We start from the raw sequence: 14,521 nt of genomic DNA, 5'->3' as shown, positions 1-14,521 counted from the left end.
CTAAATATCTGAAACAGCCGAAATTGCACCAATACCAAAAGTCATAGCCCACATGGCACGAATGAGCTGAACGTTTTGATATATGAACGGTTGAAATAGCTGAAAAATTGTGGAAGGAGATAGGTGCCAAAAAACGTACGGAATAGTTAAAGAAAAGATAATAGATAATAGATAATAAAGAGAAACAGGAAAACAATGGTGTGAATGCTATAAAGCATTCACACAATAATAGATAATAGATAATAAAGAGAAACAGGAAAACAATGGTGTGAATGCTTAAAAGCATTCACACAATAAAAGTGTTTAGGTTGGTTACAACCTTTGGGGTATTTGAGAGCTGCAGACCAACAACATGAAGGGACTATTTGGTTATTTTAGAGAATTAAACCGTTATTTTAAAATTTATTTTTCTTATTTTTTTTTTAAACCAGTTAGGTTCAATGTTCTTGCAAACATTTAAGTTACTTTTGATATCTACAGTATTAATTTGTCACCTCTATTCATCATATCCATTGAACCTATTTGGAGTCCTCCTGGGGAAGGCTGCATGATGAATCAAAATCTTAACCCCCCCCCCCAAAAAAATAAAAAATCAACGTTTAGAAATTACCTGAGCATTGTTGAGTTTTAAAGCTAATTGCCAGATACATCGACATTAGAAAAAGTTATTCCATTGTCAAAACAGTTCGTTATTCCTGAGATAATATATTTTTTATAAACAATGACTAAAAGCAGATAAATGAATGTCACATTTATTTAAAAGATCAAGTAATAATTTTCTTTCTTTTTTTTCTGACAGACCTCCACTGATGTTGGCTGGATTCAGAAATCTCTCCGGGACTTTTTCATTGCTTTTCTCCTCATCAGCTCCGTCCGTCCTTCCATCTGTCCTTTCACTTACTCAGATCCATTGCTTCTTGACCAGCAGACAATCATCAGTTCACCGGCATCCACCCACCCGCTGCCTGTCTCGTTCTGCTCCTTCTACCGGCCCGATGGAGTTAAAGGAGGCTCTGCAGGTGCTGGAGCAGCTCGCGCCTCTGTCGCTGGCCGAGTCGTGGGATAATGTCGGCTTGCTGGTCGAACCAAGCAAACCTCGGGCCATCAAAACCATCCTGCTTACCAACGACCTCACGGATGCTGTCATGGAGGAGGCAGAGGCCGTGAGCTGTGACCTCATTGTTTCGTATCACCCGCCATTGTTTAGGCCAATCAAGAGGCTGGTTCAGAAAGACTGGAAGCAGCGGTTGGCTATCAGGGCTGTCGAGGCTGGGATCGCGGTCTTCTCCCCTCATACTTCATGGGACAGCGTTAAAGGAGGGGTGAACGACTGGCTGGTTGCAGGCCTCGGTGAGAAAATCCTCATATATGTGCTTATTAATTAATGTTTCAGCTACAGTGGTATTATCTACTAATTGTGTTTCATTTTCTTTCCTTCTCATCTCTCATGATTGTCTTTGGCTCTCAGGCAGCGGTCAGGTATCTGTTCTGAGTCAGGCTCTCGGTGGCGCCTCCCACAGTCACAAACTGGAGTTCATGGTCAGGAACACAGAGGAACTCAGTGCTGTTGAAGAAGAACTGAAGGCTTGTGATGGTGGAGCAACTCTGCAGTTTTCAGGCAGCAGGTTGTGTGAAAACAGTAAAACATCTGCTCAGGGATGTGTAACTACAAAGTTTAATTAAAGAAAACTGGGGGATTTGTACATTTTCATGCTTTACATGAGGGGAAAATCACTTCCATCTTGAAGTTCTTTCTCATGCAGATAACTGTTGTGTGTGTTCAGGTGAAACATTAACTTTGTGCAGCCAGAGTTTGTATGTTTGACGAGGAGTTTGATTAAAAACACAATTTGAATGTGTTATTTTAAAAAAAAAATGCATTAGCTATAAAACATCACAGCCTCTTGGGGCTTTGCACTGGGAAATAATTGATTTTTCTCCCCTGCAATAGACCAGACAGCAGCAGCCTTCATGGCAGCATAACCTGCAGTGACTCAGCACTGACCCCCAGTGTCCAGATGCTGTTACGACACAACACCCCCAGCCAGTCGCTTAGCATCCAGAAGTTAGAGAAGGTACAAAAACAACACTTCAAATACTGCTAGGACACAGTTTTACTTCACTCAAAACCACATAGTTCTTCAGGAACAGAATTTTGAAACACATCTGTCAATGAGAAAGTACAGGTCCGATGGGTTCTTCCCTGCAGTAAGAACTTTCCACCTGTTCCACCTCTGCAGCCGCCTCTCCTGGGCCACGGCCAGGGCCGACTCAGTGTTTTGGACCATCCTGTAAATGTGGCAACAGCTGTGCAGAAAATGAAGACCCACTTGGGTTTAAATCATCTCCGGTTGGCTCTGGGTGCAGGGAAGACTCTTGGTGAGCAAACACACACACACACACGGTGCAGACTGTTTTATAAAACTTTCCTTAACTGACAAGCATATTTCGATTTTCTGTTATCTGTTTTGTGTGTTTTGTCTTCATTGTAGCAAAATATCAGAAATAAAGTATGAGGAAATAGCATATCTCATACATACTTTAAACCACATATTTAAAGTTTTTTTTAACAATAAAAAAACCTGAGAAAATTACATGGAGAAGAAAAATAAAATCAGCAACTGAATAACTTTTGCAACCAACCCAATTCAAGATGTCCGCCACAGCCACTTGGCTTGACGCAAAAATGTCTATAATTCAGTCAGTTTTACAGATATTGTGGTAAAATTAGGTGTGCCTGCAGCTGAGAGTCATTCACAACTCATAATCCAAGCACTACTCATTGTTCGCTTTGCTTCAAACTTCTGCATTAAACCTTTCTGTTAACAAAACATCTCATGAACCTGTGGACAGATTTTATTGAAACTTTGAAATTAAAAACTGAATGTAAATCCACAACTGACTGACTTTTAGAAGTAATCCAGCTTAAGATGGACTCATTCACCTTTTTACCTTCAACAGAATTCAATCTTTTTGTTAAATTTTTTTTTATGAAATTAAAATTCGGTGATTTGTTGAATCTGAGATGTTGGTGTTGGTGTTTCTCAGAGTCGTCTGTGAGCTCTGTAGCTGTCTGTGCTGGATCTGGAGCCTCAGTGCTGAGTGGTGTCAAAGCAGACCTCTATGTCACAGGTAAAATATAAACTTACCAGGTTTGCTAGATATATGTCTGCATTTTATATTTTCTAACTAAATCCAATCTCTCAGGCGAAATGTCCCACCACGAGGTGCTGGACGTGGCGGCGAAGGGAACCAGCGTCATCCTCAGCGACCACAGCAACAGCGAGCGCGGCTTCCTGACCGTGTTCAGAGAGAGGCTCGCTGTCCGACTTCCTGCTGAGGTCACTGTGCTGGTGTCAAAGGCAGACAGAGACCCTCTGGAGGTCGTCTGACACACTTGGATTTTGCAGTTTCACTTGGTATTTGATGCTCGTTGATAAGTGTGATAGGTTCGTATGCTTTTTAATCTGACTGTAAAAACACGGTGATGAGAAGTGCTCTCTTGGTGGTTATTTGCATGTGTGTTTGGCAGAACTTTAATAAAAATAGATCCTGGTTTATCAAAACAGGTTGTACACATGTTAAATATGACAAAATATCATCAGCTTGCAAGTGAGAGCAGAAGATAGAGGAGATAATCTGTAATTTAAAAGCACAAGGCATCTATTTAGAGTCGACACATAGCGTGCTTTAATCCCAGCTATCAGTGGGGTCAACCTTTTTGAAGTATTTACATGAGGCCCTAGGATGAGAAGTGATTAAAAAGCTTGTTTCATTACGAATTAGGAAACCTTCCTCCAGGAAGTGTTCAAACAGCAGGAAATCAGCAGAGTTAACTTCTTGGATTTAAAGTAAAGTGACAAACAGCGGACTGATGCATCTCATAAATTCCTATAAAATGACCTTTAGACCTCTGTGAGCAAACGCAGGTGGACATCAAACCCTTTAACATGAATGTGTGAAAGCGAAGGCTTGTAGTAATTTCGAATGTTCCGCTAACAGCTTCATCTTCCCCCACTTCAGTTAATGGTGAAAGAAAAACAAAAAATAAAAGCCCTCATTATTGGCTTGTCGCCTCAGTGCCACGACGCACCTGTCTGTTCGTAAAAGCATTAGGGGACATCACACACCTCCCTGCTCCCATCAAGGTACTCTCAGCATGGTGTTCGCACCTCCACTTCCCCTCGCTCCTCTCCTACTTTTATCCACAACACCAAACCCAAATGGAGAAGGAAAACAACAACTAGAACAACATGTAAACCTCGCTCGTGTAAACCGTCTCCAGCTGTCGCTGTTTTATGTTGGCCGGAGAGGCTGCAAGCAGGTAGGTATGGGGTCTGTTTGTTAGTTTACTTTTTCCCCACTAATCCTCAGGCAGGGAGTCGGCAGGAACGCTTACAGCCATGATGTGTTCTGGTAATTGTTTAAATTGGCTCTATCTAATGAAATTTATGTTGTTTTTTTTTTGAAGAGATCAGACTAACTAATCTTCCTTTTTTTAATCATTAGTTCACCAGAAAATAAGTGAACAAGCAGCCAAAGTTCAAAACACTGAAAAGCCTTCAGAAAGCCTGGGGACTACTGGAAATAAACACTTTAAAAGAATAAAATGGAAGCAAAACATAAAGAAAGGAATGGCCTAAAACTTTTACCAACATTGTTCTTTTGGAACTTTCAAATATTTCTGGCATTGCTCAGTAAGTCTGTTTCCAAGCACAATAGATTAAAAAAAACATGTCAAATACTGATTATTTTAATTCAAAAAGATATGTTCATTGTGAATTTGATGTGAGTGACATGTTTCAGGTGATCTGGAACTGGAGCAACAAAAACACTGAAGAGACACCTGAACACCTGGTGGAACATCTCACAACTAAATGACTCAGAGAGACCCAGACGGGCCAGGTGCTTCAGAAGTAAAGACGGAGTGGGGTTATGAGAGCCTGAAAGACCATTAAAAAAAAAAAAAACCCTGAATGTTAGCAACCGTTAAGCTCTCAGGTGGCTCTGCTTCCTTGGCCCAAGAGCACCTTCTGAAACAATTTCAAATAAATTCTCATGATAATTTTAACTCTACTATGCAGAGAATTAAAGATAAATATAACATCCAGAAATGCCTCAGGATGTTATACCACCTCACCTCAAACCATCATTTAAGATGGTTTGAGGTGAAGCTGAAAACCTTTCTGAGGTTTTATGAATCAGAACTTTAAATGTTACATTTTGCTGCAGTAAAGCTCATACCGTGGGTGTTTTAAACATCTGGAGTGATGAAAAACAAATTGATCTTGGAGCATAGCACTAACATCCATATAAGGATTTTTTTTTAAAAGATGGGCTTTCTTATACAAGTGAGACAATATTAATAATTATTTTACAGCAGCATGGCTCTGCAGTTAAAGTCCCAATCTGTCACACACTGAATATTTTACCTTTGAAACCACAGAACTTGTTCTCAGTTCCCAGATCTTGACTGATTTATTGTATTTTTTTAAGCAATGCAATGCTCGTAAACTTAGTTTCAAAAGAAGGGTTTACATTTATTTCATTCCTTTATATTCTGTTTTACTGGCAGTGTGAAAATAGGGTTGCAATATACAGTAAAAATATTTACCTGAATTTATCTTATACTATATGAAAACTCCTAGGCATTCGTCAAACTGCAGCCGTCGGCCAAACTGTGGTTCTGTTCCACCGGTGTTCAGAGCCTGACTCCCTGCAGAGAGAGTTTAACAAGCAGACTGCTGGGAGGAAGAAACGTGTCGTCAAGTCATCAGACGGCTGCAGGGGTCTGCCACTACTCGGTGTGATTTATATATATATATATATATATATATATATATATATATATATATATATATATATATGTATGTGTACATGGAAAGAGCTTTAAATTATCCCAAATTGTCAAAAACAAATCACAGAAATTAAAGAAAGATTACAGCAGTCACTTTATTTTTACAACTAGTACATAATTTATTGCTGAATGACTGAAAAAAAAAAAATAGATTTAATGTATTTACTGATACCTGTCCTCCATATTGTGTGAGGCAGGATAAAGTGTTTGTGATGTATTGTAGAGTTTGAAAAGCTTTTCTTTTGTATTTGTGGTTAGTAAGATGGATCAGATTAACTAGACTGGATACTAAAATTTGTGCATAAAACAAAAATCCAGTGAAAAATGTAGTGAATAAAGTTGAAAAGAAACAAATGTTTTTTTTTATTTTATTTTTTTTTACTTAAATATAGGGGATAGCAATAACACGGCAAAACTGTTCTGGATCCAGCTTTAGGTTTTAATTAACATTGAAAAATTATTTTGAAATACAAAACATATGTTTGCATTTGGTCTTGACTCACCAGTTCAGTTTGTTTGTTTGTTTTTTTTTAATGCAAACTTATGACAAAGGTTCCAATACTATTTGTTTCATAATAAAAACAACTAAAGCTGAAACAGAAATGAGTCAAAATAGTTGGAAAAAAAAAAAGTTTCTACTGGCAAAATATGTCTGAACCACTGGATGGATTTGAGTAAAACTTAATTTGATGCACATGTAAAAACTGATTAATTTTTAGAGTCAGGCCAGTTTAAGATGGCTGCCACAAAACCACCTCAGGAAACAAAAATGTGTAAAAACTCAGCCAGTTTTTCAAATACTGAGCTAAATTTTGTTGAGGTAGTAGATGTTATTTTCAAAGTTTGACCAATTTGATTATAACTCCATTATTCTCAATTGAAGATGCTTTCAGTTTAAACCTCTGGCATGAAAGGCTGCGGGTGATATGCATCCCTCCCAGGAATGCTAGGCCCTGAATTATTGTTTGTGTTTGTTGCAACAACAGGAGGAAAGTTGAGGACACTGGGAGGAGAGACAGGGAGCATGATGAGGAGCTCAAGTGAAGATGGGACCATTTGGCCAAAGGTGTGAAGTCCTCCTCACCTATTTAACAGAACTGTTCGGCACTTTGGGCTCTAACAGCGAAGGACAGCGAAACAACAGGAGCACCGACAGAATCAGGCAACAAGAGCTTGAGACAAGAAGTCTTCAGCTGAACAACTTTTTCTTTTTTGAAAAACAAAGAGACTGGACAGAGGAGAAGTGACAGGCAGAAAACCCAAGGAATGTTACTCTGAAATAGAATAAGGAATAAAAAGGAATAAAAGCAGAATGTTAGGTGTGGAGATGTACTCCGGTTTGACTGTGGGACCTCAAAAGATTGGAGACTGTCTTTGCAGAGGTATGATAACTCCTGAATCGGGATTTCTATTTATTTAACATATTTTTTTTTTTTTTTTTGGTTGTTGTTAAATAACCTCTGATTGGTTCTATTTTACAGACAGAGAAGCTCCTGCACACTTACCACTGTTCCCTCCAGCTTGTGCTGTGACCCCGAGGCTCCTGGGCCCTCCACCTCCTCCTCCTGTCTCCAGCGATCCGGCCTCCAAACCCCAGAGAGATGAGGCAAAGATGGAGCTGGAGAATTCGTCTTTATGGAAGCAGTTCAGCTCTGTGGGCACAGAGATGATCATCACAAAGAAGGGCAGGTTAGAGCAGTTTGAAGTTTGAAGTAGCTCTAAAAACCATTTAAAAAAAGAAAAATACAAACCCAACCATCACTTTTATCCTGTCCTTCCCAGACGGATGTTTCCTGGCTTGAAGCTGAAGCTGTCAGGTTTAAACCCAGCTCTCCAGTACATCCTCCTCCTTGACATCGTTCCAGTGGACAACTCCCGCTATCGTTTCCAAGGTGGAGGCTGGCAGGCCATCGGGAGTGCTGAGGCGAGGCTACCTGACCGAGTGTTCATCCACCCGGACTCACCTGCCACAGGTGCACACTGGCAGAGCCGCAGCATCTCCTTTCACTACGCCAAGCTCACCAACAACACGCTGGACACACAGGGACATGTGAGTCCTGCAGATTTACAGCATTTACTTGTATCTCATTGTGGAGCATATTAAATTGATCTCTTTGTGTTTTTCTTCCAGATCATCCTGCACTCACTGCATCGCTACCAGCCCAGAGTTCATCTGATCAAAGCCAGGGACGTGTCGAGATGGGGCAGAGCACAGCACACCTTTGTTTTCCCTGAAACCCAGTTTATCACAGTCACTGCGTACCAGAACAGCAAGGTAGTTTATATCTAAGAATCAGAATCAGAATCAGAATCAGCTTTATTGTCATTCACACACAACATCAGAAATGCAGTGCAGAACGAAATTACAGTTAAGAACACTCTGTTCAGGAGAAGGACATACGTTACAGACATGGGTTAAACAGGAGTTCAGGTCATTCGCAAGACACTCGCGCTACCTTTTGCAGTTTGGAAGAGAAAGACACAATAGGAAGGATGAGCTAAAAAAAGACTTTGACCCTATGTTTACTCAGAAACACAGGAGCATACGCTTAAAAAACCGCTCGCTCAGTGCAAGTTGGCAGGAGGGTGGGGGGCTTGGGTAAAAACACATGGTGCTGGGGTAGGATGCAGCGGAGCCGGTGATTGAAAATGATGCTTGAAAGGACTAATTGTGAGCTTTAAATGCCTCTTATATGTTTTATTTGTTTGTTTTGTGCTGCAGGATTTTCTGCTTCAGAGATACAGCGTGGTAATCATAGATGAGGCTCATGAAAGGAGCGTTTACACAGACATCCTCATCGGATTGTTGTCTCGGATCGTCCCGCTCAGGGACAAGGTAGGAGACAAAGCTGATTCACGACGTCTTTCTGCACTGTTACCCCGACATCTATCTTCATTTGTTTTCCTCTCATCTGTCTGCAGAAAGGCATGCCCATGAAGCTGCTGATCATGTCAGCCACTCTGCGAGTCGAGGACTTCACGGAAAACCTGAAGCTCTTTAGGACGCCCCCGCCCGTCATCAAAGTCGANCTACTCCTCACGGGCACGCTGCTGAACAGCAATTCTCGTCAGAATCACGTCCAGTTTGCGACTTATCTCCCCCAACATCTGAGTCTGTGTGTTCCCAGTACGGGAGATGCCATCCATGGTTCCTGACAGCTTCTCACAGGCCCGAACTGCTGTCAGGATCGCTTTCAATTTCCGATAAGCCAGGATACCTCCACAGCCAAACAGCAGGAATCCAGTTATCATAAAACCAAATATGTATAGATCTTCAACATCTTCAATGGAAAGAGGAGCCAACCAGATGAGGTTCCAGCCCCAGGAACCAGCAACCCGTCCGGCAGCCACCATTCCACTGGGACAGCTGCGTTCCCCTCGCTCCAATCTCAACGTGGAAAAAATAGTGTCGATTCCGTTCAGAGACCAGTTGACCAAATCCATAAAGAGGAACTTTAAAGGTTTAACATTTCAAACAGCAGCCACAACCACACATCTTCCTCTAACCTATAAGAGACTAAAAAAAGTATTAAAAATTTAACTACTTGTCAACTTGTTTCTTGTTGTTTTTAGATCACAGAGCTCAAGATCAACTCCAACCCATTTGCTAAAGGCTTTCGAGAAGATGGCATGAACAGCAAAAAGTAACATCCATCAAAAAATGGAGACATCAGCATTTTGATGGCCACATTTTGTGAACGATCGATACTCATTTTTCTTCTCTCTGCAGAAAAAGAGACGCGAGACAGAAACGCAAAATGACCGTCCTGACAGAAACCTTAGACACTGGTGTGTAGGATAAATAACAGGAACTATACTTTTAATTTAAACCATATTAGAGTCAGCTCATCCTAACAAGTATCTGCTCTTCTTTATCTTTCAGTTCACTGCGATCGGTGTGAATCTCCTGAGCCTACAACCAGCAGCACAGACCTGCAGGCTCTCGCTCTCACCTCCCTGCCTCCACTGAGTGAGTCTTCTTGTGGGTTCACACCAGAGGGGGCCTCCTATCAAGTCCCAGAGCAGAGCATAGACCTCAGTCAGGCATTCATGACCTCCCAGATGTCAGACATCAGCATCCCAGTGACCGACGGGATGCAGGAACCTCAGGGAAACGAAGCAGCAAACAGTATGATGGAAGGGTAAGTGTGCAGAACGGCATTCATTTCCTGAAGTAAAGAGGTGTTGATTTATCTGCTTTTGATAAGCAGAGCAAGATCTTTAGTAGGAAGCACACACTTGTGTTAAGATGATAAATGGCTCATATTTGTGTGCTAATGTGAAGCTATGTGAAGACGGTCAGCTAAGCATGAAGCCTGTTGGTGAAGGTCAAAGGTCACAAAATGAACTCAGCAGCAGCTCAGAACTCTTATAATCACAGAAATTACTTAATATCTTGAGTTTTCTGTCCAAGGTCACTCAAAACATTAATTTTCATCAGAATAAATCATTTTTAAATGATATTTAGCACTTCAGCAGAGGTCTAAGTTATAATCAAAGCTACATGGATGAATGTGTTCATCCATGTAAATTCCAGGATCATAACAGCTTGAAGCCTGAGAATCTGCTGGGTGCACTGAAACTTATTTATTTTCTTTGCAGGTCAGACGTGATGACTGAAACAACTTTTGAGTCCGACTTCTCTGCTGCTCAGTCCAACTCCTCCTCCTTTCCCTCAGCACCTCTTCCACCATCCTCCTCCTTCTCCTCAGATTCAACCCACCCTCAGCCCTCCTTCCCTCCCGTCGACTACCCCTCTCTCCTCCCCACCACCCCTTCGCTGCAGCAAACCTCCTTCACCTTCCCCACACCTCCTCCCTCAGATGCTTCCTCCCCCTCCAACACCTACAGCACCGTCTCAGAGACACCCCACACCCCTGGCTCCTTCTGTGCTCCATCCAACACGTGTCGATCAAATCTGCAGGTTTCAGCCGATTCTCTTCACACCCAACCCAGCCATCTGCTGCAGGATGAACCTGTTTCTGCAGCAGCTTTTATTTATCCAAACATGCTCCATGCAAACACAGATCCTGCTTCAGTCACCACCCGAACCTTCGTCAATCAGCATCAACCCCCATCTTCAGTTAATAGCTCCTCCAGTTCATTTACTTTTCCATCTGTAGCCCAACAAATGCAAACTCTGTCTTTGCCGAGTGTGTCTCCTAGTCCTGCTCTGAGCCTCCAAACCACAGCTCCTCTTCTTCCTCCTTCCTCTTTCCCTCACTCATCCTCCACCCTTCCACACCCTTCTTTCCAGTCCTCCTCCTGCTTGGCCGTCACCTCCGCAGCACATCATCAGAACATGCCCAATCCCTCGACTTCCTCCTACACCTGCCCGTATCCTCCGGTTGAAATCGGCGCCATCCCCCACCTTGGTCCTGCTGGGCCCTACCGCCCTGAGATGGTACTTTCCCGTCCGAATCTTCTCCCTCAGCTGGATCCATCCCTTTGCTCCTCCACCTTTCCATCTTACCCTCTTCACCTGCATCAGGGCCCTCACTCTTCCCTCCCTAACCCGTTCAGGCATCTCTACAGACAACCTCAGCACCCCCACTCCCAGAGGTCCTACATATCCACGAGAACGGTGTTTTAAATGAACAGTATTTAAATGTTTTGTTTCATGGCGCTTTAAGGGAAAGTATCATTGTGGAAAATTAGATAAAGAAGCGTATTCTTTTTGTGAATGTGTCCCTTTAATAGTTCACCTGTTGAGCCCATTGATGAAATTGCTACTGATATGTATATACTTTGAAGATTTTTGTTTTAAATATTCATTCCAGTGTGAGAAATAAAAGTCTGCTGCTGGAGAATATCTTGTTCTTTCTGTTTAAAAATTTGGTAATGCTTCACAATAAAACTTTGCTCATTTACCCAGAAACTAAGGAGGAACAAATTACAGCATAACTGTTTCATTAATTTTGAACATTTCTATTTAACTGTCAATACAGAGTTAAACAAAACTTGCATTTTTTATTTGTCATGTTTTCTTATTTATATGTGTGTTATTGAAAGAAACCAATCAAGGAATTTCATAAATGTCCACAAGCAGAATATGAGACATTTTTACTTAAACTGTAATTTGAAGGTTAAGCAGAGGGCATCCAGGTTTGAACTGGAGACCTATTGATCTGCAGTCAACCGCTCTACCACTGAGCTATACCCCCTTTCACATGACCTCAGTATCTTTACTTTCCCCTCATTTTTAAATTTGTTTCAGGCATCAATTTTTTGTGACTTAAAAAACAAAACACTGCTTTAACTCTTGTAAATTTCATCCATGTTTGTTTTTGTAAGCTACAGAAATAAAACAGTCAAAACTTATTTGAATCTACAAGCAGAAGACCATGAAACAAACATGGTTTCAGACAATTAAACTTTCCTTTAGATGATTATGTGAAAGCAGAGGAGCATCCAGGTTTGAACTAGAAACCTGTTGATCTGCAGTCAAATGTTCTGCTGCTGAGCTACACCCCTTATAGAAATCAATCCTTTAATTTTGGAATTTGTAGCTGAAATTTTTTGTGGACAAAAACTTATGAGGAAAACCTCAGTATTTTGAAATATTTCCACTACGCTGGGCATTTGGGCACACTGTGGATAACTACAAAAATAGACATAAGAATCATAAGTTATTTGTCCTGGTTTCTTGTTTGTTTGAAGTTATAGGAACAAAGATGTCTCGAAGCAGAAGATCATGAAACCTTTCTTCCATATTGGCTGTAATTATTTATCAACAAAAAACTTTACAGGAAATGCCCTTTTATTGTGGTTTTTATACTGAATGGATAAACTGACTAATTGAGTCAATAAAGTCAACGAATAAATATCAATCCTGTTAAAAACTTAGTCTAATCAACAGTTCTAAGAGCTTTATTTTCAATATAACAGAGAAATTAGCATCTTTTGAGGATTTTCAGGTCAAATATGATCTATAACATTTGCTCTTTTGCTTATTTTTCTCATCTTTTCCAAAAAAGAATTGCTTTGACTTTGGGGGGACTAAAATCTGAACGCAATGTCACCACGTACTATTGTGCTATCCATTTATTTCAAATATTCTTGTGAAATCATACAAGTTTACAAATAAATACTATCCGTACATGTTTGAATCTGTCATGTTCTTCACATTGACTTAAAGTGAAGATTTGTGAGTTGATGCCAAGGGTCAACTGGGTGTTTACTCAAATTTCCCAACAGTCACTCATTAACCAGTGAGTTCTGGGCTCAAACCCAAAAACCTGCACGTATGTGGCTTCAACATTTACATGCTTTTGGTCGTATCCATGAGATGTAGGGTAAGGCCTTTTCAAATATTGTTTTCCTTGAACTTCTGTTTTGCACTTGTGATTCAAATCTTCTGGTGGTGTTTGTTTACTAGACATTTTGCGAGTTGATGCAAAAACTATTGAGCCAAATGTCTTGGTGAGAAGATGGAGCATGTGCACACATTTAAAGGGGTTTTGTACAATTTTTAGTAAAGCAGTGACAGAGCTCGGTTTTGATGGTGGGATGTTCAATTTAGCAGCTTTTCGACTCCTCCAAAGAAACAGAACCGGATGCTCCGTTTGTTAAACATTATCAGGGCAAATAACTGGAGGAGTTTTTCTTTCAACAGGTTTCAAATGGAGCTCCTGAGTTGAACACACACTCCAAAGTCCTCGAAAAGAGGTTTCATACAAACAATCTTTTAGGATCTGAGTATAACTTGAAGAAAATATAAATGTTTGTTCCTCCTGGGAGGATGCTGTACTCCATCTCACGTCCTTCACTCCCTCACCTCTTGTCGCTGAGGCTTCTGGGTACCGCGGCTTCCAGGACGACAGCGGTCAAGCAGAATAAACTACTTTCAGGGACGCTGAACTTTGACGATCCCAGTGCCTTCCGGGTGAAGAGTTGGGGCGAACTGCTTCGTGCTCTTGGCATCTTCCGTCTTTGCTCCTTCCCTGTGCTGGTGAACTACTGTGGAAAGGTGAGACTAAGGTTTGTCTCCAATGATGACAGAAAACATAGAGATGTAGTGAAATGGGATTATTTAGATCTTACTATAAAATAAGTCAAGGTTTCGATGCTCCATCAAGAAGATCTTGAAGACACCGATTGTGTTGTCATTTTCTCTCACCTCTTCACTTTCTTCTGTGTTTTCAGCTGATGTCAGTGGCACGAACACTCCTGGGTAAGAGGGGCTTCTCTTTGCTGCTGAGGCCCACAGTTTACGCCCAGTTTGTTGCTGGAGAAAACGAGACGGAGATCTCTCAGTCCATGAAGAAGATGAGCTTGCTTGGGTTGAGGCCGATGCTGGCTGTGCCCATGGAGGAAGACCTCGGGGAGAGCACCGGGTACCTCCCAATTTCTGATCTGTAACTTTGAATTCATTCATGAGGGAGAGACCTCATCAGAAACACTGCTGAATAATAATAAGACACTTAGAAAGTGACTTGATTGCAAGTGGAAAATGCTCTAATAGCCATGCCAGAATTTTTTCTGTTACCGCCAGGGATGGAAATTAGCACCCGCCACCCGCCAAATGCGGGTAAATATTTGAAGTGGCGGGTGAATTTGATCAACACACACGCCACTGTGGCGGGTTGGCAATTTGAACAGAAAATGTGTTATTTGTCCTCTTGACATATAGGGGGCAGCAATGTGCTCGAGTTGCTGCTGTTA

The 14,521-nt window shown here is 41.3% G+C and overlaps 3 protein-coding genes and 1 non-coding gene across 6 annotated transcripts in view; 3 read left to right on the top strand and 1 right to left on the bottom strand.

The window, feature by feature from the left end:
* nif3l1 (NIF3 NGG1 interacting factor 3-like 1 (S. cerevisiae)) overlaps positions 1–4,978 on the top strand; it is a 7,685-nt gene extending 2,707 nt beyond the window's left edge. The window contains exons 2-7 of the mRNA XM_017439611.3: positions 800–1,350; positions 1,469–1,625; positions 1,952–2,075; positions 2,241–2,379; positions 3,049–3,132; positions 3,208–4,978. Coding sequence (XP_017295100.1) covers positions 810–1,350; positions 1,469–1,625; positions 1,952–2,075; positions 2,241–2,379; positions 3,049–3,132; positions 3,208–3,392 — 1,230 coding nt within the window. The 5' untranslated portion in view covers positions 800–809 and the 3' untranslated portion in view covers positions 3,393–4,978. The remainder of the gene's footprint in view (positions 1–799; positions 1,351–1,468; positions 1,626–1,951; positions 2,076–2,240; positions 2,380–3,048; positions 3,133–3,207) is intronic.
* Positions 4,979–5,127: 149 nt separating this feature from the next.
* On the top strand, positions 5,128–11,857 carry tbx6 (T-box transcription factor 6). Its single transcript, XM_037981033.1, has 9 exons — positions 5,128–5,804; positions 6,844–7,239; positions 7,339–7,546; positions 7,640–7,907; positions 7,989–8,132; positions 9,431–9,501; positions 9,588–9,646; positions 9,741–9,999; positions 10,460–11,857. Exons 2-9 carry the CDS (start codon positions 7,170–7,172, stop codon positions 11,448–11,450), a joined length of 2,070 nt encoding a protein of 689 aa, XP_037836961.1. The 5' UTR covers positions 5,128–5,804; positions 6,844–7,169; the 3' UTR covers positions 11,451–11,857.
* Positions 11,858–11,949: 92 nt separating this feature from the next.
* trnac-gca lies at positions 11,950–12,021 on the bottom strand. The gene has a single exon. It is a non-coding gene; the product is annotated as a tRNA-Cys (tRNA).
* A 1,531-nt stretch (positions 12,022–13,552) lies between these two features.
* prodh2 (proline dehydrogenase 2) overlaps positions 13,553–14,521 on the top strand; it is a 7,304-nt gene continuing 6,335 nt past the window's right edge. For all 3 annotated transcript variants that reach the window (XM_025002084.2, XM_025002082.2, XM_037980850.1), the window contains exons 1-2: positions 13,553–13,826; positions 14,003–14,193. In XM_025002084.2, coding sequence (XP_024857852.1) covers positions 13,578–13,826; positions 14,003–14,193 — 440 coding nt within the window. In that variant the 5' untranslated portion in view covers positions 13,553–13,577. The remainder of the gene's footprint in view (positions 13,827–14,002; positions 14,194–14,521) is intronic.

The sequence above is a fragment of the Kryptolebias marmoratus genome, linkage group LG17 (genome assembly GCF_001649575.2).
Source record: "Kryptolebias marmoratus isolate JLee-2015 linkage group LG17, ASM164957v2, whole genome shotgun sequence".
Lineage (NCBI taxonomy): Eukaryota > Metazoa > Chordata > Actinopteri > Cyprinodontiformes > Rivulidae > Kryptolebias > Kryptolebias marmoratus.
This window is presented reverse-complemented; position numbering and strand designations above follow the sequence as displayed.

Coding starts and splice junctions, on each gene's coding strand:
- tbx6 (XM_037981033.1), top strand. CDS start 7,170: ATGTTAGGTGTGGAGATGTACTCCGGTTTGACTGTGGGACCTCAAAAG. Junction 9,647..9,740: donor GACAGAAACCTTAGACACTG/GTGTGTAGGATA, acceptor TTTATCTTTCAG/TTCACTGCGATCGGTGTGAA. Junction 10,000..10,459: donor GCAAACAGTATGATGGAAGG/GTAAGTGTGCAG, acceptor TTTTCTTTGCAG/GTCAGACGTGATGACTGAAA.